This window comes from Sceloporus undulatus, chromosome 6 (genome assembly GCF_019175285.1).
Source record: "Sceloporus undulatus isolate JIND9_A2432 ecotype Alabama chromosome 6, SceUnd_v1.1, whole genome shotgun sequence".
NCBI classification, from domain to species: Eukaryota; Metazoa; Chordata; class Lepidosauria; order Squamata; family Phrynosomatidae; genus Sceloporus; species Sceloporus undulatus.
Genome location: NC_056527.1, coordinates 163,671,179 through 163,696,247, shown reverse-complemented (window position 1 = coordinate 163,696,247; position 25,069 = coordinate 163,671,179). Strand labels below are relative to the sequence as shown.

At 40.6% G+C, this 25,069-nt stretch overlaps 1 protein-coding gene across 1 annotated transcript in view; it reads right to left on the bottom strand.

Moving 5' to 3' along the window:
• The window catches only part of NTRK3 (neurotrophic receptor tyrosine kinase 3), a 394,026-nt gene that overhangs the window by 25,509 nt on the left and 343,448 nt on the right, over positions 1 to 25,069 (bottom strand). Inside the window, 1 exon segment of the mRNA XM_042476552.1 lies at positions 15,747 to 15,821. Within this exon segment, the coding sequence (XP_042332486.1) occupies positions 15,747 to 15,821 (75 nt within the window).

Genomic DNA, 25,069 nt, shown 5'->3' with positions numbered 1-25,069 from the left:
ATTTATATTTCCCGCCTCTCCCTGCAGATCGAGGCAGGATTACAGCAAAAAATTCTACAATACAAAATGCAAATACAATGCTATCTAAAAATACAAACAATAAAACAGTCAGCAATACTACCAGTCATTAAGATATCCAAGACCAACCTTCCAAGGCCTTCAGAGCCTCATGTGGCAGCCACTGTGTGGGACTCCAAAGGCACCATTACGCCCCCAGCAGCCACTTTTTGAGAGGCTGGCAAAAAAAAAAAACCCTACAGGATTGCCTCCTATACAATCCACCCCAAACACTCAGGTCCCCTGGGAGGAATCTACTGCAACCTATGAAGACCAGGTTGACTGCAACTACCCAGAGGATCTTTTCTTCAACCGCTCCCAGATTATGGAACGGCCTGCCGGAGGACATCCGTCTCATTACCAGCTTGGACAGCTTTTAAAAGGCTGTCAATTTGAATCTCTTCTGGCAGGCCTTTCCTGAATAGCAAATAGCACGGCTATCTGCACCTCTTCGGTACAAAAGCATGAGTGTGAATGCCCCCTAAGTTCTCCTTTAATCTAAGAGACTCTATTTTGACTGACATCCATTCCAAATATAAAAGTCCCCCCCCCCGAAACTGTGGTAAATACTGATAAAATACCAACTGAAACAAAATTCATGCTCATTCATGTATGTGCATGTGCGTGTGCGCATCTCAGGCCACCGAGAAAGTGAGAATAGCTGAAACCCAATGCATTAAAATGTGGCAAGATACAATCTAGGGACTTCTTGAGCTTAGTATTTTATTTGATCTGGTCAGGAAAATATGAAGGAATAAAGGTCAGCAAAAGAATAGGGGATCACCTCCCCCCAAAAAAATTTGTTTGCCTTTAGCAGAAAACCCTCTAACAATCAATATATAAGCTTGATGTTAGTATGTTGTACATCGCTCCCAAGAAGCAAGATAATCCTGCTCTCCCAATTGCAATATGTTTGGGGCACTGAAGGATTCTTTCCAAAACAGCATAATTCATTGAGCATGCATTACCATACCTGCTGCACATGGTACCTCAAGTCACCGAGGGACACATGTGTAGCCAAAGGCACTGGAAGAAAACGGCGTGAATTAAACAAGCCTCCATATGAAAACAGCCTTTGTTTCCCCTGGTTTTGCAGAGCCAATTTATATTTCATGTCCTTGGCTCTGGAGATAATCATTATGTATTTCTGTACACGGAAGCTGAGCATTTGCACTCGCCAATCAATCAATCTGCAGTTTGTGCGGAGTGAGAAAGGAGCTGCAGGTTCTCACGGTAAGGGGAACGGAGTAAAGACCTGAATGCAAAGCAGTTTGGAAATAATCTCCAGTTTCAATGGTTCAAACTACACTGAATATTGTTTTGTCTGCTAGTAAGTGATCTTCCAGTTAATTCCAGGACAAGACCCACCCCAGCCATTTACATGACCAGGCAAATTGCAGGTCTAGAGGCTATGCCCTGCACTCTTTTCTCTATCTGGCTGTGGCCCACTGTGAATGAATGAGAGAGATGCTGTTGACAAAACTGCTCCCCTTCATTCCCCATCCACAAGTTGACAGAGAGGAGTGCTGAACTTTATTTTGACATTGGCAATGGTATAAAACCCACAGTGCCTGAGCAACAGAAACACTGAAAGGCAAACGTGACTCAATTGGCATCATTGAACTCTGAAGAGATGAGAGGATATCTGGGCACTAGCTTTGAGATATCCCTGGCCTTGGATATCTCAAAGCTAGTGCACAGAGCATGGGGAATAAACAAGATGAACTTAAACTGTTAACACTGGAAAGCAAATACAGTTTAATTGGCATCATTGACGCCTGTAGTAATGGATGGGGTTATAACCTATTACAGTGAAATAGATCAAATAGGAAAGGAGGAGGAGGAATATTAAAAGTGAAGGATATATTAAGCTGTGAGGAAAACTTAGGGCATGAAGCCCACCTGTAAGTGAATCTCTAAACTATAATAGCAGTTAAGAAACAACTTGCATTGTTTTTGGATCAAGCTGACAATGTAATCCCAAAACAGAGGGTGAGAATAAGAATACAAGTTTACAGTTTTGAAACTGATAGGGTTGTATTAGCTTTACCATAACTCAGAGAGAACTTGAAGGCACACCACCATCGCAAATGTGAAGTAATGTTGAAGAAAAGGAGATTTGTCATCTATACATTTTTGAGCCCCCCTTTAAAACCATGCACATAGGTGGTCATTAGGACATAACATGGTAGTAACTGTGACCTACCTGTAGAAATATTTTCTTATGTTTCTTATGACTTTATACATTGATTGGATGGCTCAGATTTTATTATGTCTCTCACAATAAGGGCCTGACTCATACATAACATGGGCTTTGAGATTTCTTTCCTAATGATCTTTGCCATGCAATGCTACACTTTTATGCATCATACCATGTCTACCCTCTTACTTTTTCTCTTAAAAGCTAAGTCCTCAAGGGAAAGTTATTGCATTCCCAGTTTGGTTTCCCTTTTCTCTACATTCTCTACTTCTACAGTATTCTTTATTCAAAACTGCTGACCTGAACTTTATACAATATTCCACTTGTGGTTGCACTAGAGAATAGTATAAACACATTATGATATTGGAATTTATTTATTTATTAGTCTTTTCCCAATGATCCCTTTGAAGGACTTTGCCACTGTAATCCACCCTTACCATGGATATTGGGGTTCAGTGTGATTTAGAATCAATGGCTCCATACAGACAGGCCAAAATAAAGCTGCTTTGGGTCATTTTGGAGGTATGCTGTTTAAATGATGCATGCGTCCTAAGAGTCCAGAAGCCGTGGCTAAGCCACGATCCTGTCCTAAGGACTGAAGCGCAGCTTTGGCACAACTTCTGGCCTCTTAGAACACATGCATCATTTAAACAGCATACCTCCAAAGTGACCCGAAGCAGCTTTATTTTGGCAGTCTGTATGGGGCCGATGTTAGTTAGAATAATTCCTCCTTTAAACCAATAATGCCAGTTGTGGAAATGACACACGATTTTGAGCTATTGGCCCAACTGACATGACATTCACACTGCTAAAATGATAAAATGACAATGTCTGGATTGCTAGATCAACCAGGATTATCAAGTTTATAGATTTCAGAATAGAGGGGTGGGAAAAACCATGATAGAGGGAGAATCCCTGTGAGAGGGAATTGTTCTTGTGATGGAGACGCAGGGTAAAAATAAAGCTTTTATTATTATTATGTATTAGAATCCACTCTGGATTTCAGTCAGAAGTGTAAAGTGCCAAGGTTTTGAGTCATATCCTTAAAACAAGTTCAAATATATTCATCATATTAGAGTAAAAGCTAGTGCAGAATCACTGGCAGGGGTACAACCAGCCACCATCAAAGGAGAAAATGAGAGGTACATTTACCAAAGGAAGACATCAAAATACTAGAAGAATCCATTGGTGTCTTTAGGATATGCATGTTTTGTATCATTCCCAAGTTAAACTCAAGGCATAGTATTTTCATTAGGCCCACCCACCCTTACAACTCAAGGTTCATTTAACTATGTGCTTGGTTTACGGTTCATAATTTGGAAATCAACTTGAATTTAACAAGACAAATTTGAAAGAAGGAGTCCTCTCCTCCCCCCACCGAGCACTTCTTCTTGTCTCTGCTCTGTTAGGTTTGTTTTTATCCCAAGGTTTTGAACAATCCTAATGAGCCATTAAGAAGCTGCCAATTACCTATGCAAATGATCAGTGCAGACTGGCAGAGGGTTGCTGGAAGTAAAAGTCTGCTACCTTAAAAGTGGCTGAGATAAATCACATCAGCGCAGCGAGACGCCTTATACCCCAGGGCCCTCTCTCTCATGGACTGTTTAGAAATGCTAGGATGGTTTATGTGTTTTTCATGCTATTTGAAAAGTGGTGATGGGAAACTTTGGAGAGACTACCAGCAGCATCTGCACACTATCTTGAACTCCGTCTGAGCTCACCGATCTGCTAAGGTGAGCCAGTCGAGGCTGTTTATACACTAGTATTTTTTGCAAAAGGTTTCTCACTTCCAAATTCAAGCTTCAATGGAGCCACTTCCCAAATTATGCTGGAGGCAAAATTCAAAATATATCCTAAGAGTCTTCGACAGGTGAAACAGGACTTGAAAAAGTGAGGGGAATCAGTGAGTCCATTACTCTATCTGTCCTTATATGTGTCTTGGATCACACACTGCCAAGGTGTATGCGTGTGTCATTGTGGCACACCTAGTGCTGCCAGAATAGGGCAAACCTCAACTCAGCTGTCTGCCAGGGATGTAGACTTGCAAAGACCTTGAATCCTGGCAATTGAGACTTCCTTTGAGTCTTGATAATTATCTTATTTCCCCCAGTTTGGACCAGTTTACCAACATAAGCAGTGGTAGACAGGTCTATTTGCTTCTAAATAAGAGTACATAGGAATTAAACAGGACTCTGTTAAGACATACACATAGACTTAGGATGCTGCATAATAAATTCTACTGCCTTGCCATTAATCATAATAATTTTCAAAATTCATTAGGCTTCATTGTTCTGAAATCTATTTTCCATTAATATCAAATCCATGGAGCATGGATTTGGCACTTGAAAGAAATGCTGAGGAGTACAAGACAAGCAAGAGTCCTAGAAACAGTCATTAAATGTGTTTTTTCTTCATATGGTGATGAATCTTTAAGGCTCCACTCAGCTGACACTTACTCAACCATGCAATACCATAATTAACTAGCATGACCTACTCCATGATATATTAAGTTCTTCTTCTGAGACCCTTTTCACATCTAGATGAGGTCTGATGGAGGCTATCAGAAAGAGGGCATTATTTGCAATGGCAGCTCCCTGTGGTCTTTTCAGCATCGGCTGAAGACCTTATTTAGTCAGCTCTCTTCAATCTTAAACATTTCAATCTGAATACTGTATTCTGCTTGCTCTTTGGATCTTCTATACATGGGGATGGTGGTAGTGGTGGTGATGATTTACATTTCTTGGACACCTTTAAAGGGGGAAAAATAAGATGGAAGGCAGCTTCAAATTAAACCATACAATAGTTAAAACCAAAACCAGTAAAAGAAAATATAACACTCAGAATCCTCTTAGTGTCTCATGCGCAAGTTCTCTGATGGGAGCAACTGGACCTTTTTTTTCCTTTGATGTCCAAGGTTTGCATTTAAAATTGCCGAAGCAGAGTTGCACAGGTGGTGCCATTATGCATACAGATGCACATTCCATTGTATATTTTGGTGTGCTTTTAAGTTGTGCAACATTGCCACACTAGGGTTGTGTTCAACACGTGCAAAGATTTACGATACACAAGCCCAGTATATTGTGGCCAGTATAAAACAACATTTCTCTTCCTGATGATGATGGAGGTGGTGATTATGAAGACATTTTTTTCATGTAAACCACCAAGAGAAATTTATTCAGAGAACCAGTTGTAATTTAGTAGTTACAGGGTAGCATTTGGGATTATTGTTTATTGTTATTTTACTGTGTATTGGACTGTTTTACTGTAAGCTGCCTCAGACCTAGTTGGAGTAAGTGGGATATAAATAAAAGTATTATTATTATTATTATTGTTGTTGTTGTTGTTATTATTATTATTATTATTATTATTATTATTATTATTGGACTTGGGAGATCAAAGTTCAAGTCTCCACTGAATCATGAAACTTTCTTGGGTGTCCTTGGTTCATATCTGTCCTACATCTTGCAGTTATTGTTGTGAGGGTAAAAGTGGGCAGGAGGAGAGCCATGCATGCTTCCTTCATCTTACTGGAAGAAAGGCAAGGTATAAATCAAACTAATAAATCATAAACAAATATATTAAAATAGCATTCTCCTTGTATTTGCACCTCCTATACAGTCTCAGATGTCCACCTATTTCATTAAACTACTCATTCATCTGAAAAGATAATTTGCAACACCAGATCTAGGAAGATATTTGGAAATGGGCGACCATCAGGGGTATCTCTATGTTGCAATTTATTATCATTTACGATTTTATGCTACAAGCTTAGGCTTTAAAGAAAATCAACAGTGCTAATGCTCAAAATTCAGTTTGTTGTTCTGAAAACTTCACCAGCTCTCTATCTCCTTTGCGCTGTTCTGACAAGGTGAAAGTCCCTTTATGATGGAGAGATGGATTGTCCTCATTAAATCAGTCCAGTCTCCTCAAAGCCTAGTCAAGTGGCATTTAGTCAATCTCTCATGAACTAATACGGGACAGTTCTGCAATTGTAAGTTTCCAAGGGCTTTGTCCAGTCAGCTTCACTATTCTAGATGACACTACCTCTGCTGCTTCCCTTGAGATGAGTGGTCTTTCATTCATGTATAAGGAATGGCATGCAGGTTATCAGTGGAAATGTCAAAGAACTGCTGAGTGGTTTTACACCAAGCTGGTTTCTGACTTTTAAACTGAGGATACGCATTATTGGATCTGATTTACCTGAGACATGCAGTGAGTGAAAAGCATTTACCTGCACAGTGCTCTGCATGAAACATAGGATGGAGAAATATATTGAGTCAGACAGAGGCAGTACAAACTGGCACTTTGTGCCAGCCTGACTGCATACAAGGGCTGAACTAGGGTGGAGCATTCACATGCTCTGAGCCCTAGTTCTGCCACCCCGCCACCATCATGGCACACACCCATCCATAGGGCATGTGCCATGATGACGCACAGGTGGCGCAGTGCCCAAACAGTGCTACCTTGTCCTAGTCTGTAAGGATCCCCAAGTCTTTGTTGTTATGTTCCTTCCAGTTGTTTCCAACTTATGGTGACCATAAGGTGAATTTATCATGGGATTTTCCTGAGGCTGAGTATGTGACTCATCTAAGGTCACCCAGTGGGTTTCTATGACCAAGTGGGGAATTGAACCCTCGTCTCCAGAGACTTAGTCCTATGCTCAAAGCACTACACCATGCTGGCTCTCCAAATCTGTGGACAATGCTCAGCATTCCATGCTCAGCATGGAAAGGAACATTATTGGGTTAGAAAATCCCTAAGCAGAGGTAGATCCATTCACTCCTGCCCATGGCAAAGGCATTGAACATTTGAGAAAGTACTATGCTGGCTTACTGTCGGTTGCCACATTCATATGTAACAGATTATCATTGGCAAAAATATCCTAGAATACCTCTAACAGCAATAGTCAGACACTGAGCTGTAGATCATTTTGTTGTTGTTTAATTTTGCCTCAGGAACTCCTTGACAGAATGTAACTCCAAGCTAGCATTCTGCTAATGCTAATAGCCTGTAATGGGGCTTCACTTTAGATAAACGAAAAGGGATGAACAAGAAGAACAAAGAGAAGATAAATGCCAATAGATGTCTGAGCCAGTAAAGGCCATTAGGAGAACAATGAGCCAAGAAAAGCATACAAGTGCTCACCTCTTATATCCCCTGCACCACTACTTCCTTCTCTTCCTGAAAGCAAGGACAGAAAGGAGGGAGGCGAAACCCTCCAAGCCCCCAAAGGATGCATTTCACTGAAATCATCCACCAGGTGGGATGCAACTGAAAGCTTTTGCTGTAAGACTTTCATTAGCCCCTGGTTAGCTGGATGACTTAACCAGCTAAACTTTCCCAGATGTGTCTGTGTGGGCACTCTCTTTCTCCATTAAAGGTTAGCCACAAATGGATGCTGGGAGGAGACAAACAGCAGGAAAAAGGAAAGAGACACTCATTTCAACTGCGCCTGGTGGAATGAGCGGTGCCACGGCCCTTATGGAGGAGTAATTTCAAGGCAGACAACATCTTTGTAAAGTCATAGATTTCCTAAATGACTCTAGGTCAGAACCCCTCTTGGAGCCTTATCTTCTCACGTTCCATTTATTGACTCTAGAGGAGTTATTTTAGAGTGTGACAGACAGCCAACCAACTTTCCCTTCAATTCTTATCTAGACTATGAATGATATGCGAACTGCACCTGGGGATGGGGAAAAAAAGGAATCTCTTAATTTCACTTTTCTCCCTGCATCCACATTTTTAACCCTTCAGTACTTTCTCTTCCCCAAATGAAGATGTTTGCAATGGTTGTTAAATTCTTTGATATCAAACGAGGGGCAAATTACCTCCCAGTTTGCCACTGCCCAAATTCAAAATGGTTAGCTATTCTCAGTATGGAGTGGAACATGCACAGATATTAAAGGTGAGGAACTGCTCAGAAAAGGAGAGGAAGGAGAAGAGGGAGAAGGAGAAGAGGAGCAAGAGAGTTGTAAGTCTGCCCTTGGTTTTACTCTAAACCTTAGATCTATGTAAGGTAAATGCAACTTGGTGTGTCTGCAGAAACATCCAAGGTGTGCATTTGCAGCATGCAATGCCTTGGACAGTTCCTTTAAAGATTAGACTAAAACCCAGAGCAGACTCAATGCCACAGTGAAATGAAAGCCACAGGCATCAGGTTCTTAGTTGAAAAGCACAGATACTTCCTTTATAATCAGATTGTATTCAGTGGCCAGAATCTTGTTGGCACTTTACACATGTGTAATTTATCCTATGGAAGTGTCTGCACACTTTTTTGTCTAATGTAAAGCATCTGTATTCAGTTGTGGAAGAAGATTTGCACATGCAGTGCAATATAGATGTGCATGTGATACACATGTGGATGTGCATGCTGATGTGCCATTATATTGTTTATTTGGGTGTGAGCCACTTACGCCATTCAACACAAGTGTTGTATGGCATAATCTGTGCTTCCATACATTTACAATGCAAGTGTAGGAACTTGGCTGATACTGGATTTTGAAGGTGCAAGTGGCTTCATTGTTGGCCATCTTCTGGCAGTTTTCTGTTTCCTCCCTTTTCCATTCTGGCAACAACATTCTCAAAACTGCTGCCTGTTCAGGACACTGGAAATGTTTATTGTTCTCTTATAAAGCTCCAAACTGTTTTGTACACTGTACTGAGATTGAAAGAGGACCATAAACTATTGAACATGTTACAAAGGGGATGGTGGATGGAAAAGGAAAAGAAAACAACCAAATTTCTATGCTGGCTCATGAAGTCAAGAACGAGAAAAAAACACCAACCTTCACAAGTCCCATGGGACTTCTTTATATCTTCTCATGGCAGGGGCAACTTCACATTATTGTCATATTACTTGAAAGCTATTCACAGCATGAGGAATTATCAACAACCAGCTGGACTGTTAATCTTAGCTTGCCACCTACCAACCTGTTTTCTAAGAATTCATTTAGCTGTTTCATAGCTTTCATGAGACATTGTTACGAAACAGAGGGCTTTTTTTTTTTAACAAAGCAGATTATAAACAGTGCTGGATAATGTTTTTTTCTTCTTTTTGAAGGATAACCTGCAGTTTTGCTGTGTTTTGCATTTTGAGATCCAGATTATAGGCCCGATAAAAAATGAACACCAACAGAACTTTCTTTGTCATGATCCCTACAGTGGTAGCTTTCTTTGAACCTTAGGAAGAAACAGAAGTCAACCATGCGTAATCTCACATTAAACCAGGATTGGGGCATGTGTAGTCTTCCCAATCGTATTGTACTTCATTGTCCACCAGCCCTAAGCAACACAGTGAAATGTGATGGAAGATGGAGTTTGCAATCTAGTAACTTTTTTTGTAGGGTCTTGAAACCAAGTGTTACAAGGAAAAGTTAAACGAGAATGAAGAAGAGAAGACTGGGAGGTGATATGATACTTTTAAATATCTCAAGCACTGTCATATGGATGATGGAGAAGCTTGTGTTTAATCACCATAGAGGTGGTATGAACATTGAATTATGACTCTGGAGATCAGGGTTCAATTCCCTGCTTGAGCATAAAAGGGCAGGTCACACTCTCTCAGCCCCAGAGGATGGCAGTGGCAAACCCCCTCTGAAGAAACTTGCCAAGAAAACCCCTTGATAGGTTTGCCTTAGGGTCACCATAAGTAGAAAATGATTTGGAGGCACACAACAACAACAACAACAACAACAACAACAACAACAACAAAAGCAGGACCCGGACCCAAACCAACAGATTCAAATTAGAAGAAAAGAGATTCCTGTTAAATAGTAGAAAGAATTTCACAACGTCAAGAGTTGCTCAACAGCGAAATAAATTTCCTTGGAATGCTTTAGGAGATTATCATATGCGGCTTTGAAACAACAATTGAAGTGGAAAATAGCACCTTTGGTGATACTTATCCCACAACATCATCTCCAACTTGTTGCTGCTGTGCCTCCAAAATTATGGTTAGAGCACAGCTTTTTATTGATGGGGAAACCCCATCAATAAGCTCCTAATCATATTACCATAATTGCTAAAATGTGTTACAAATAAAAATAACTAAATAAAAGGAATGCTGGATAAGGCATAGAACAAAAAGATGAGGTTAAGGAGGAATGCAGAAGAGACCATGAGGGACTGTCAAAAGCAGAAACAGCCTCCAACATGCTATTAAATGGTTGTTTGATAAAGAAAGCTCCCAAAACTGTATGCATCCATTTCCTTTTACTAACAGAATTGTGGCGAGAATGAGGCTCATGCGATAATGTCCATAGACTCCCCTTCATTAGAGCTTCTCTCTCGCTTCTTGGACTTTTGGCTAAGATCAAGTGATCATATGATAATCTTACTATCTTCCTCCCTTCTGCAGTGATATGCTCTTTCATAAGACTTAGGACTTTCTCACATGTGTGTGTGAGAAAGAGAGAGAGAGCGCGCACACACATATACACAGACTGCCGCCTCTCTGCTATTATGACACCAGGTAGTAATGTAGCATTTCAAACGCCTGTCAGAGGTGAACATGTTATAGAAATTATACAGTATCCAGTGACCTTGTAAGTATAGGGTAATCTGCCATATCATTGCAGGGTAAATTATCTGGGTCTTTCTGTCTGCACCACTACAACCTCATCCAAAACCTGAAACACAGCCCCCAGAGTGGTCATTAATCTCTGAACCTGCTCGACACTTGCCAGCTTGGGCATTTTAATAACCTTTGAGGGGCACACTCTCTCTCTGGAGAGTCAAGGAGCAGTCTCCATTGCAGTCATTACTAAAGCCAAGAGGCTGAGCTTATTTAACTGGCTAAAGGCATCTTGTAAAAGCTTGAAGGTACTGGCAACAGTTCAGTGCAAAATAGTTTAATCATACTGGCTGGCATTTTGTTAGTGACATATGCATGCATAAGTCATACGGGGTGAATTATTCACCAGAGCACAACAGATGCATTCCGCTGACAGCAGCGGAAGCAGAGTTGTGTACACAGCAACATTGTTCATTTTGGGTGCACTGCAGTAGAGCACTGTGCATTCTAGTTGTGCATTTCACCTTGTGGTTGCCTGTTCCACATAGCACAACAGGACCCACTCATTCATGTGTGTTGCACAGTGCTGCTATCCTGCAAGGGGGTTGTATACTATTGGTGCGGCATTCCCTCCACATGTGCATATTTACCCTACACTGAGGGAATAAAGGATTACAACTACTGTCTCTTCCTGAAGAGAAAAGAAATGAATGTTAATTATATTAAAATGTAATGCTGCATTGCATTTGAGTGGTGGAAAGGCCATTTTCAGCACTCAACCCACAACCTGGAGACACAGAGGAAATATTGAGTGGGTTCTTCAAGATGTTTTGGCTTAGCCAAGGTGGTGGAGAGGCTGAGTAGTTACAGAGAGTTATAGCTAGGCAGGTGGAATACCTCAATCGGAGATCCTTAATAGTTCTTACCAATAATTCCTGGAGGACAGGATAAGTCCCAGCAGACTGGAGGAGAACAAATGTCCCCTTCTTCAAAAGGGGGATAAAACGATGGCCAAACAATTACTACCCAGTCTGCCGGACATCAAGACCAGGTGTCTAGTTGTGGACATTACAATTCAAGAAGGATACCGCTTTGATCTTATTGGAAAGGCGGTATATAAATAAATCTATTATTATTATTATTATTATTATTATTATTATTATTGACAAGCTGGAAAGTGTCCAGAGGAGAGTGACCCAAATGGTCTGGCTTGGAAACCATGCTCTATGAGGAACAGCTTTAAATATAGAAAGGATGGCATATAGGAGAAGGAGCAACCTTGTTTTCTGCTGCTCCAGAGACAAGGACACGGAGCAATGGATTCAAACTACAGGGAAAAAGATTCCACCTAAATATTAGGAAGAACTTCCTGATGGTAAAAGCTGTTTGAAAGTGGAATACTCTACCTTTGCGTGTGGTAGAGTCTCTTCTTTGGATGTTTTTGAACAGTGGCTGGATGGCCATCTATTTGGAGTGCTTTGATTTTGTATTCCTGCACGATCATGGTGAAGATTTTCACACACATCGCAATCTGAGAGGAGTTTGAATGGTTTGTTGCTGGAGCATTCCTGGTTCTTCCCAGGAAAGTCTTCTTAGATCACAATGTTGTCTGAAAATCTTTGTTGCAATCATGCAATTTTCCCAGGAAAATACCTTTTTAATTCCCTGATTTTCCCCGTGTGATAGTCTCCTAATATATTTTTCTATGCTCCTCTTGAGTATGCCCTGGATTCTTCCTTGAAAGATATGTAGATCTGGAGAAGGTTTCCTAAAACAACAGCATTAGTTTTTCAGGTGTCAGAGGACTCTTTGTTGTTTCCTCTGAAACAGACTAACATGATTACACATTTGAAAACTACTAAAAGATAACTATGTCCTGGTATTTCCAAGGATCTCAGGCATTTATTTGTGACATTTTATCCTTCCTTATTAGGAAGATGAGTTTAATCATTTTTTAAATGAATGACCAAAGATTCGAACTCAGATCCAATGCATGGACTGAACACCCTACCCATTATATCAGTTACCTCTCAAGCAGTTGCCTTTTTTACATGTCCATCAACCCTATTTTGGATGACTGGTATATTTCCATTCACATTAAGTCCACTCATGTTTTCCCTCCTGGAGTAGTTATGGCTTATAAAGCAACAGCCACTATGATTTTCAGATTATGGTCTAATAAGATCTGCTAATTTTTTACAGAGCAGATAAAAAGCAAGTATTATATAGCTCTTCTGACATTTAAAAGTAAGAGTTTGTGGTCCTTTTCGCAAGCCTGCATGCTATCTACGGATGGCCAGATTGAGCACTCCAGAATTCAAATGGCCACTTAGTCTAGAAACATATTTGGTTTTATATATGTGAGTGCCAAGGCAGCAGACCAAATACTAGCTATGTATCCTATTTAAAAAGTAAAAGTAAAAGAATCTAAATTATTAAATGACTTCAGCATGAATCCTTCCCCTCCTCTAGATCTGTCACCTCTAGATATAACAATATCACCATTCTTTCTTAGGGTAAAAATATCAATATATATCAGTGAGATTGTCAACATGCTCACCCAGCTTAAAAATTACTGCCTCATTGATGGTAGCTGTTTACAGATAGCAAAGCAATGGCTGTTTGATAAAGCATACATTTTACAACTCGTCTGAAAAAGAAATCATAAACAGAAATCGACTGAATGGTACAGCATCCCAGTATGATACATATTTATCGACTGAATGATACAGCATCCCAGTTACCCAAACCTTCAGAGATAGCATTCTGCAATCAATTAATGAGAAATCCAGGGAATAGCTAGCATAGACAGCCAGGGCCAGTGTTGACACTTGAATGCCTGAGCCTCTGTTACATGTATGTTTCCAAACCTGGATGTATTGCTTTGAGGTTGAACAACTAATTTTTAATTGGAAGGGAGGTTTATTGAACATGAGCTGAAGGGATGGCAATGTTGGCCTCTCCAAATGACTTACATTACAATCCTAACTCAAAGGTGTGCCAGGTATAGGGTGCTGGGAATAGAAAGGAGCTTCTTGTGCCAGCTTACCTGGCTTTCCATTGAGCAGAGTTCCCTTATAATTGTCTTTTGCCAGCTCATCTCAGAGACGAAGAGGCAGTGGAATCTGCTGGCTGAAATCAGTTGGCAGAACAGCCAGAAAAGGAACAAAATGAAAAGGGACCTCATCTATCCAAACCTATTCCAGCCCAGACATAGAGCCATAGGACTAGTACAAAGTTAGGCCAGGGTGAAGGGAACACTGAGTAATTTCCAAGAAACATCTCTAACCTGAGAACAAATTTGATTCAGCATCGCTTCAGCTCACCTGCTGTCAATTCAGTTGGCCCTCAGGCATTTAGGTGAGTTAGGATTGTTCTCTTACTCTCTGTGCTATAAACACATCTTTGAAGTTTCCTCCCCGTTATGTAAAGGGAGTCTGACAAAGTTTTCTTCCTAGGTCCTTAATTTCTGTTGAAACGTATTGGGATGAAAACAAGTGTTATCATGGATGACGCCTGTGAGAGACACATTCATATAGATCCTTAATGGTGTAGTGGTTTGAGTGTTGGACTGACTCTGGAGACCAGGGTTTGAATCCCCACTCAACCATGGAAACCCACTGGGTGACCATGGGCAACTCACATTCTCTCCGTCTCAAAAGAAGGCAGAAGCAAAGCCACTCTGACAAAATCTAACCTTGGTCTCCCAAGAGTCCCAGTGCAAAACTCAAACCATAGTACTATGCTGACTCTTGCTTGACATCACAGCTGCAGAGATTTAATGACTCATCCAAAAGATAAAACAGCATGGAATATCCTCTTTATTCCTCCCCCATGGCACCTTCATTCCGTTAATTACTATTATCTCAGTGTGTTAACATTCATTAATTGTTATTTTATTAAATGGTACTGGATGTGCTAAAAGTTTTTTTTTTAAAGCAGTATATTTTATAGACTGGGAGAAAGCACTTCTTTTTAAAAAGAAAAGGGTGAATGATACCAGCAAGGAGGAATGAAACAAAGTAACTAGAAACTTGTTAGCTGGGTGTTTCCTTAAAAGAAGACACATTTACAAAGAAATGGGCTCCTGAACAAGAAGGAAAACCAGCTGCTGATTTTGCAGCAGAAAATGGAACTCAGGCTTCATCTGCACTGCAGAAATAATGCATCTTGACACCACTTAAACTATCATGGCTCAATGCTAAAGAATTCTTGGATTTGTAGTTTTGTGAGAATTTTCCCTTCTCAGTCAAGGTCCTCTGGTGCCACAACAGACTGCATTATTTCTAGTGTAGATGCACACATAGAAGGAAACTAAAAAAGTCACTGAATCCATTAATTCTAAGTGTGTGTTTGTGTGTATATGTGTGTGTTTTTCTCCAGACTCCTTATGGTGGTTTTCCAGTTTCTTCAGTCGATCCATCCTACAAGCCTGACATCTTCCCACTCCAGCTGTAAAGATGCAAGGGATTATTTGGATAAGAACGCTGGGCTCAGGATTGTCCATACTGAGTGGTAAATGCTGCTTGAGGTCTTGAGAAGGCAGAGGCCAACAAGAGAACATAGGAAAAGAGAGAGGATGGGAATGGGCAATTCAAAGGAATAGGAATGGGGAAGAGGACAGACCCAGCAGAGGAGTCCAAAAGGACAAGGAAGCTGCAGTGATAAAGGTGTGAAATACAACCACATTTCTGGCAGCAGCACTCTAATTTAAATAAAAAGACATTGGTGATAATAATATCACCATCTGCTTTTAAAAAAATAATGATATGAATGTGTGCAAATTAGCAGATTGCTGAAGTGCTTCCATATTATCATACTATACGGAATAGGTATATTGGGCAGATTGCATTACCTACTATAGTAATATACCTGGCCAATATACCTATTCCATAGCATGCTTAGTAGAATTGCTCATCCAGACCCGCCATGTTTTCAGCCAAACAACTCCCCCCACTGGAGTCAAAATCCACTCACTGTTGTAGCTGCCATTGCTGCTAGTCTCTGGTGCTGCCACGTTGTGCTGAAATAGCCCTTCGGATGCGGCACTTCCTGACAGTGAATGGGTGAAGAAAAGGGGAGGAAGGAGGAAAACAATAGACAACAGCAGGGAGGGAGGATGGAGGGTGGGCGGTATGTGAAGGTATGAAGCAGGGGACAAGAAGGGAAAGGGAGTGTCTTTAACTGCATCATATGTCTTTTCACTGGCTGCAACATTCCAAGAGCTCCAAGCATTTTTCAAGTTTGCAAATACTTAGTAGTGGTGAAGATGACAATGGTGAGGCAACCACAGGATGTTTCAGGATGTTCTGGTTCCCCATTGTAAGCCAGCCATGCGGCACATACTCGCAATGCAGAGATTCACAGGCTGGGCAGCCAATAAAGTTTTAATAGACACATTTCCAATATTTTTGTAGGCCAAAATCTTGCATGTTGCCATCCCATCACCACTAATATATACAGCAGGACTTTGCTATTTCCTGGGGTTTCCAGGGCTCTCTGTGGGACACCAAAATCTGTGGATGTTCAAGTCCCATCAAGCACAATGGAAGGTGTCCCTTATATAAAATGACAAAATCAAGGTTTGCTTTTTGCAATTCATATATTTTTGGAATAATTTCAAGCTGTGGATGTTTGAATCTGTGGACATGGAGGGCCAACTGAACTACCAAAGCTTGCCAGTACCCCAACCAAAGCATTTCCAAAGCAATGGAGATCACGGCACTGGAAAATTACCCCTGCGTCACTCTCTCAGTCACAGGTAAATCAAGAACAGGGAGCTGGAGCAACCCTCGGGATCGTGGAACAACTGCTTGTTCCAAAGCCAACCATGACTAGGAGAATGCTGAAGACATCATTCAATAGTACCCTGATCTCCAGAACTTTGGAAATGTGAATCCCCAGTTGTTGTAGGATCATAAATCCATTTTATAATATTATTACTGCTGTACAGGATGCCATCCAGTGGGTTTGCCACTGCCATCGCCAGTCCGTCGATACTGTGTATATCCAAACCACAGACTGAGGATATATCTGCATGGCAGAAATAAAGCAGTTTAACACCACTTTGAATACACTGTGGAATCCTGGGATTTTTCCTTTTTAAGCAGTGTCAAAATGCATTCTTTCTGCAATACAATATTCTTTCATCTGTTAGGTTACTGATGCAAACATGTGCATTCTTGCATGTCATTAAAAAGAACACATACAAAAGGTAATTGATGCAATCATATATACGGTTGCATTAAGACTGCTTTTTCAGCACTCCTTTTCTGCATGCATGTCCATCACTGGGAAGAGAAAGAGACAAAGAAACTGAAAATCTACCCAAACGGTGTATGAACAATGGCCAAAAAAAAAACCTTGGACGTTGAAAACCACTTACAACCTGCCTTCCCCGCACCCCGAACAACAGAGCTGTCTGAAATGTCCCGCAAACAAGACTGAATAACTGAGAACTTGAAAAATAGAAGAATTTCCAATTAGAAGAATTCCATAAGTATCCCTAAATGGTATATTTCCCATATCTTATCCTTCTGGTATCTCTTCCCACTCGTGAAATATAGGTTATATCTACACTGCAGAAATAATGCAGTTTGAGACTACTTTAACTGCCATGACTCAGTGCAATGGAATTCTGAGAACTGTGGTTTGTTTTGGTCCCAGAGGTCTCCAACAGAGAAGGCTAAATGTCTCCCAAAACAAGAATTCTATAGCATTGAGCCATGGCAGTTAAAGTGGTATCAAATGGCATTATTTCTGCAGTGTGAATGCAGCCATAGTTTGCACATGTCCTGACAATCTTGTTAAGTTGTTTTGTAAATAGTGACAGTTCATATCCAGCATAAATATGACTTTGATGGATACATTTCAGAGGCAACCATGTGATAGTTATGAGCTAGTCTCTTTGGAAAGAGCAAACTGAACTCAGGAAGAAGCCCCAGTGGATCACATCAAAGCTTTAGGATACAAAAGTTTTAAAAGATTAGAAATATATTAAAGGATTTCTCAGTTTGAAAACAGACAATTTAAAACCAGTTAAAACAATTTTGTGAACCGTAAAACTTGTGCAGTCTGGATTAAACCAGAAAGAAAGTGTTTTAGGATACTGGGTTTAGCAGCTGCCCAAGAATACTAACTAATTGCTTCAAGCAGATCGTATAGGTAACTAGTATCCAATAGTGATGATGCAAAGCAGAGATGGGAACCATAAGGTCCTCCAGATGTTGTTGGACTGCAGTTCCCATCATGCACAATCATCATAGCTGATGGTGAGGAATGAGGGGAGCTGCAGCTCAATATCATCTAGAAGGCCATGTATTTTCAATTCTTGATATTCTTATTGGCAGCTGGAGAATCAAGTGCAAAAAGGGAAAGTCATTATTGCTGTAGTTAAACAATCTCCCTTGCAATAAAAACTTACTGATTGTCTGCTGTAAGAATCCCACTGCCAGTAATGGACAAACAGTCCTTGTGCGCAAACAAACAAACCCCCACCAAGAAAAGCAATCAAAAAAGGGACGAAGGGGAGGAAGTAAATGTAATAAAGAATAATGCTAATCTCATCGAACGTATTGGGATGAAAGACTGATCTTCCCCCTGCTGCAGGTCCCCATGCAAATAACTTAGAGAGACGGCAATTCAATGTTGATTTACAGCCCACTTTGAGTAAATATGAAGAAACGACCATAGCTTCTGACTAAATAAAAACCCAATGATCTCATACATTTTCCTTGTATAGACAAAGCAAAGAAAAAAAGAAGGGTCATGAGGGAGAAGAAATGCATTTTCCTGGCTGCTGTAGTCTAGGGTAAAGAAAAATCTCCAAACCTTAGGATTTTGCATGTTACAGTGAGCTCTTGATATCCGCTGGGGTTTGGTTCCAGGACCCAAATCCATAGATGCTAAAGTCCCATTATATACCATGACAAAGTAAAATAGTGTCCTGTATATAAAATGGTAAATCAAGGTTTGCTTTTTGGATATATATATATATTAAAGCCGTGGGTGGGAGAAATATATTTTAGATTAATCACTGTTTTTGCATACTGAACTGCCAGATTTTTTTAAAAATTGTGTTATATGTTTATCCCTTTCTTCCCGGGATGAACTCAAGGAAGAACATTAGGTTCTCTCCACATTTCTATCCTCACCAACAATCCTATGAGGTAGTTTAAACTGGGAGAGAGAGATTAGCCTAAGATTACTCAGTGAACATCTTGGCCAAATGGGCATTAAACCCAGCCTACCTGGTCCTCCTAGTCTACCAGAAACTGACTTTGACGTATGACAACACTATGAATAAGAGATCCATAATCCCCAGTCAACTGCCCTGTTCAGGTCTTGGAAAGGACTGTGGCTTTCTTGATGGAGTCAATCCACCCACCTTTATATTTTCCTATTGCTTTCTACTTTACCAAGAATTATAATCTTTCTCCTGTGAGTCACACTGTTTCATGATATGTCCAAAGAACAGCCTCAATCAGCTCTGCTGATCTCAAATATTCTGGCCTGATTTAATTTCTGCCCACCCCAGTCCCATACCACACTGCCTTTCATGAATAAAACAGTCTCTACTTTCTGAAACCTAATATAAGCCCATCAAAACTTGTCTTCTGCTTTTATGAAGACTGAAACAGATGTGCAAAATCGCGGGTCAAATTGTAGCATCCAGTCTTGAGGGTGCTGCAGTTTGACAAGAGAAATGATTCCAGGGCAGGTTTAAGCATGATATTAATGGCATATTGCATTTGAGAATGTGGACTGCATTTGTAAATAAGTAGTATATTTTCTTCTGTACTTTGTCTTTTAGTCTGGAATAGGTCCGATCAGGATACTTGAATTAATGGGGGAAGTATATGAGGGGCACACTGTGCAGATCTTGTATTGGGTTGATGTGGGGACTTGAGGGATAGATAGATCTGTTTAGCCCATTTCTGCAGATTTCCCCTCCCTTTCCCAGTTCCAAGTCCATTCTATACCAGTTCTATTGTGGTTCTTTTTTAAAACTGAAAAACATATATATATATATACTGCATAATTTTCAAATAATGCACTGAATGGGGCATTAAAAGCCATACACCTCCATCAATTGAGGCATATTTGTATATAATACTAGAAATGTACCCCGAGTTCCAAGTGAATGCATTATTCTTTTTCCTTTTATACAATGCTTGGCAAGCCCACCAAATGTACAGATTTTCAAAAAACAAATCGTGTCCAATCCCACATTGAATCCTGGAGATATGGAACTGAATAAATCTTTAAATAAAATTAGATGAAGTGAATATTTTAAAGCTTCTTAGGAACAAACTCTTCTAGAAGGTGGCCACATAGCCCAAAAAACCCACCAAAAAAAAAACCTTTGAGAAATTAGTTGCTACATTTTTAGAATGCAGGAAATTTCACCAAAATGCTGCAATGCTGCAACACTGTAATGGGGTTGGGGGAAACTTGACTCCCTTCCTACATCTAGTTCATTGGGATCCCCCATGAACTGATCAGGCACCAAGGATCAGAATCACCAAGACTCCTGAGTAGTCAAATCCCTTAGGAGCTACCAATCAGAAGTGTCCTAGTTCATACAATCATAGAATGATAGCGTTGGAAGAGACCACAAGGACCATCCAGTCCAACACCCTGCCATGCAGGAAATCACAATCAAAGCATCTGTCCAGCCTCTGCTTAAAGACCTCCAAAGAAGGAGACTCCACTACACTAGTTTATAGAAATCTTTGCATTTGCGTAATAGTCATCTGCATTTCCCTCTTTATTTGACATAATATTTTTTATGCCTGAAACAATTTAATACTATTTTGTGTATTATTTTTGTCATTGTCTTCATGGTAATCATATCGTTAATCCCTTTAGCTGAATGTGTTAACGTTCTTAGTCACTGTATTTTGGAAAAATATACTTGGAAGTACGCAAAATTTACAATGAGTTGTCTGCCAGCCTTGAGCCCCACGCTTTCACATAGTTCTGGGGTCCTTGGGATCCACTTGAAAACAGTGGCTTAAATGTGGATTTCCCAAATCTCTGTTCATCACCTTATTTTGGTTCTGAATAAAAACATGTGTTGACCTGGGTGCTACTGTGACTTGAAGCATTGTAGTCAGAGCCATTGCAAAACCTCCTAACTCTGAGCTGCCCATTAAGAGAGACAAACAATGCAATAGTGAAAGACATGTGTTTGCTGATCAGTCATGGCATTTTTGCTCATTTCCACTTCGTCTTTGAAAGAAGACTATAGATCTGGAAAGGAAGCAAAAATTCTGGCCACGTACTGGTCAAGAGGATTTTTTGAAAAAGGAAAGGAATAGAGAAGACCAACTCTTTTCATGCAAATATCTTAATTACAGAAGATGAGAAGGCCATTTGTATGTAAATTTGTGCTGCTCTGTCTTCCAGAATGGCCCTTCACATTCAGGGAAGCCTGCAGGTTTGTCAGAATTAAAGAGCTCCCAATGTACTCAACAAGCTAAGTTTGGCAGGCAAGGAAGGCATTGCATGCATACCCAAAACGTCTTTGTATCTAGCACTTGTTAAGCTGTCTCTTTCATTATATTTGGAGTTCCATGGTGATGATGGCACAGTGATGGTGATGTTGCTGCTTTGGAAACTGGGTTTACAACCATGTCATCCAGGTACATTAGCGACCTTTAGATACAGAAGTCATGAATTCCATCCCATGCCAATTTGAACCTTGCTGCTGCACCTTTGATGAGTGAATAATGAGCATATTGATCTTGATGGGAAAAGCTGTTACTTATTGAAGCCTGCCTTTGAAATACAGGTTGTTGTGACTGGATGAGACCAATGTTCATCTAGGGATGCTGTGACAGTTTGTGCAAGTCTGGAGCAGTTGGGAATTCTCAAGACTCTTCAATGCCCACTTCAAAGAAGAAGAGGATTTAAAGACATTCTCGAATCAATTCATCAAGCCTACAGGCCTAAGGTCTCTCCACTCTTGCTGTGAAGCCTTCTTAAGCCTTCTCTGGCTCTGATCAATATCTGGGATGGAGAAGAGTCTCAATACAATCTCCCAAAATACTTCCACCCTTGACTCATCTTTACAAATGACAGCGTCAACTAGGGCAAATGGGAGACTTTGGCTGCATCTGCACTGCAGAAACAATATGTTTTGACACTGTCTTAACTACCATGGCTCAATGTTATGGAATTCTGGGAAGTGTATTTGGTTGTGGCAACAAGGCTCTCTGACAGAGAAGGCACAACATTACAATTCCCAGCATCCCATAGGATGGAGCCATGACAGTTAAAGTGGTGTCAAACTGGATTGCTTCTCCAGTGTGGGTGCAGCCTTTGTGACCATGTCCCTAGTCCATGTTGTCTTTCTGAAAGTAAGCAGCATGTGTGGCTGTGAAGCTCACATGCATAAGGGAAACATACATCTCTTGCTGACTGGCCCCATAGTGCAGTATTAAGGAAGATCAGGTATCTGCATATGGAAGTACTGTTCAGCTCTTGGGGCCTATAAATGAGAGATCTCTCTTTTGTGTGTCCCGAATATCCTGAAAACCGTCTTTCCTCAACCACGGTTTCATGCAAAGGCAATGCTCATTTAAATTTTTATGAAGATGCTATCAAATGCTTTCCAATACTATGTAAGTCAGAGAGTCAGCATGACCTAGTGGTTTGATCATTAGATACAACTCTGAAGCCCGGGTTCAAATCCCTGCTTGAATCTGCTCTGAATTGGATGCTATAATTGATGCAGATCCCGTGGATGTAACGCTGGCCCCTGCTTGTCCAGTGACAATGGATACTGTTTTATTTGTATAATCTGAGGATGTGAACAGCATTCTTGGAGAGAGAGTTAAATCCTTGGTCTCCCTGGCTTATTAAAAAAAGCTGGAGGGGGACTGGCTGAGTGGGTCCATGGAGTGGTTAATGCTTTGCTCAAATAAGGCAGAATTCCAGCTTGCCTGAAGGAGGCATTATAAAACCATTACTTTCATTTAAAAAGGCCCTCTCTGGATCCCACTATTCTGAATAATTATCATCCAGTCTTTTAACACTCCATTTTAAGGCAAGATTCTGAAGCCTGTGGTAGTCTCTCAGCTCCAGGAGTTTCTGGATGAAATGGCATTTTAATCTGGTTTCATGGTGGTTACAGGGCAGAGATGGCTTTAATTGCCTTTGGTTGCCTGTACTTTGAGATCTGCTGGGGAGGTCCTTCTCTCTGTCCCTCTATCCTCACAAGTACATCTGGGGACAACACAGAAGAGAAGGCCTTTTGTTTGGCTCCCTCCAAGTTCTGGAATTCTCTTCCCGGAAAAGTTAGTCTGGCACCCTCCCTACTTTCGTTTCACAAACCAGTAAAGGCTTTTCTATTCCAACAGGAATTTGATGAGTGATTATATAAGGTCTATATTACACAATGTGCTGGATATTTTTAATTCTTGTACTATTGTGCGTGTTGGAATTATGTATGATTTAATCTAGTTTTATGTTATGATTGTTTAATCTTGTTTAACTTTTGTGGATTTTTAGCAACATCTTTTTTAACTGTTGTAAGCCATTTTGAGTTCCAGGCTGGGGAAATGTTGGAAATTATTATTATTATTATTATTATTACTCCCAGATCACTGCATATAAGGTGGGAAGCGCAACTGTATATCTATAGTTGTATACGCATGTTTACTCAGAAAGAAGTCCTGATGAATTTAGAAGAGGGTTTACTTCCAAATAAACATCAATGGAATTGCTTTGTCAATCATCTTTTTTCCCTTAAAACCACCACCACTTCCAAATGTTTTCTCCTTTCTCATCTCGATCATTTTATTCACCCTTTTCTGTACTTCTTTTAGCTCTGTAATGTGCATTTTTAACTAGGATTACTATAACAGGACTATATCAAACTCTGATACGTCAGCAACCAAAACATGGTCTTGAATAGGCGTCACTTTGTGATATCCAAAGGATAATAATAATATAATAATATGTTTTATTTGTATACCGCTTTTCCTATGATCAAAGCGGTTTACAGCATACATATACAACAAAGCAAGTAACAAACAAAAACAAAAAAACCTCTGCTTCTCTCCCCTCAAGATGGTGGTCGGGGGGAGGGCTCTTCTTCTTGGCAGGCAGAGGCCTGTTGTTTCTTGTCTGCTTCTCTCCCCTCAAGATGGTGGTCGGGGGGAGGGCTCTACTTCTTGGCAGGCAGAGGCCTGTTGTTTCTTGCCTGCTTCTCTCCCCTCCTTGATGTTCCAAGGGGTATGATACCATAAAGTATTAACCACAGTTCCACTGAGTATGCTATTTAAATCAAGTCTAACACCAAGTAGAACAAACAAGTAAAATATTGACACATAAGCTTTTGAAGACAGTGCTTTTACCCTGGGATTCCTCCCCCTCCCGCAGTGGAAGGGACACTCATTGCCAAGACTCTTCTCAAATCACTTTACTAGGATTTTGCACACTATGCAAACTGTATTTATAGAAGTGGCTTGGCCATGAAACCCACTGGTTGATCTTGGGCAAGCCCCATGCTCTCAACCTCTGTGGAAGGCAATGGCTAACCTCCTCTGAACAAATTTTGCAAGAAAACCCAATGATAGGCCTTAGGGTCTCCATAAGTCAGAAACTACTGGGAGGCACACAACAGCAACAACATTGTTGGGAAAGTGTTCTAAAGATAGGGAGAGGAGAGCTTCTTAATAAAAGCAGGAATAAATATTAATAATAATGGAAGAAGGGGATCCTACGATGCCAACATGAGACCATCCTTGGCCTAAATGAGGTTTCAGATGACAACTGATTGCACTCCTTCACAAGTGAAGGGATCCACCTTACCAGAACCATCACTATCATCTCATTCTCACCTGCACTTTTAGGAAGAGACTCCTATCAGCCTTAAAGGAGCTCTTCTCTGTCAACATCTACTATCAGCCAGACAGGTGGAGAGCTGGTGGGGAAAGAGTGAGGTGGGGAAAACGAATGTGAGGATCAGGTGTTTCCGGGTGGTGGAAACAGAGAACATTTGGATAATTACCATTCCTGTGATAATGCCATGCAATGTAACACAGCCTAATTGCCCCGATTAATTCCTCAGCACTCATAATGCTTGGCTATGAAGGGCTCTTCACATTTCAAAAGGGAAGTTTGTTTTTTCCTTTTGGGTGTAAATGAGGGAGAGGAAAGGGAGGGGAAAGCTCTCTCGAAACTTACAAACGCTACTGCAGGAACGTCTGTTGAAGAGATATGCCTCTGGATTTTCAAAGCTGCAAAGTCGCTTCTCAGTATGAGTAAAATATCCTTCAGGCATCATTCTA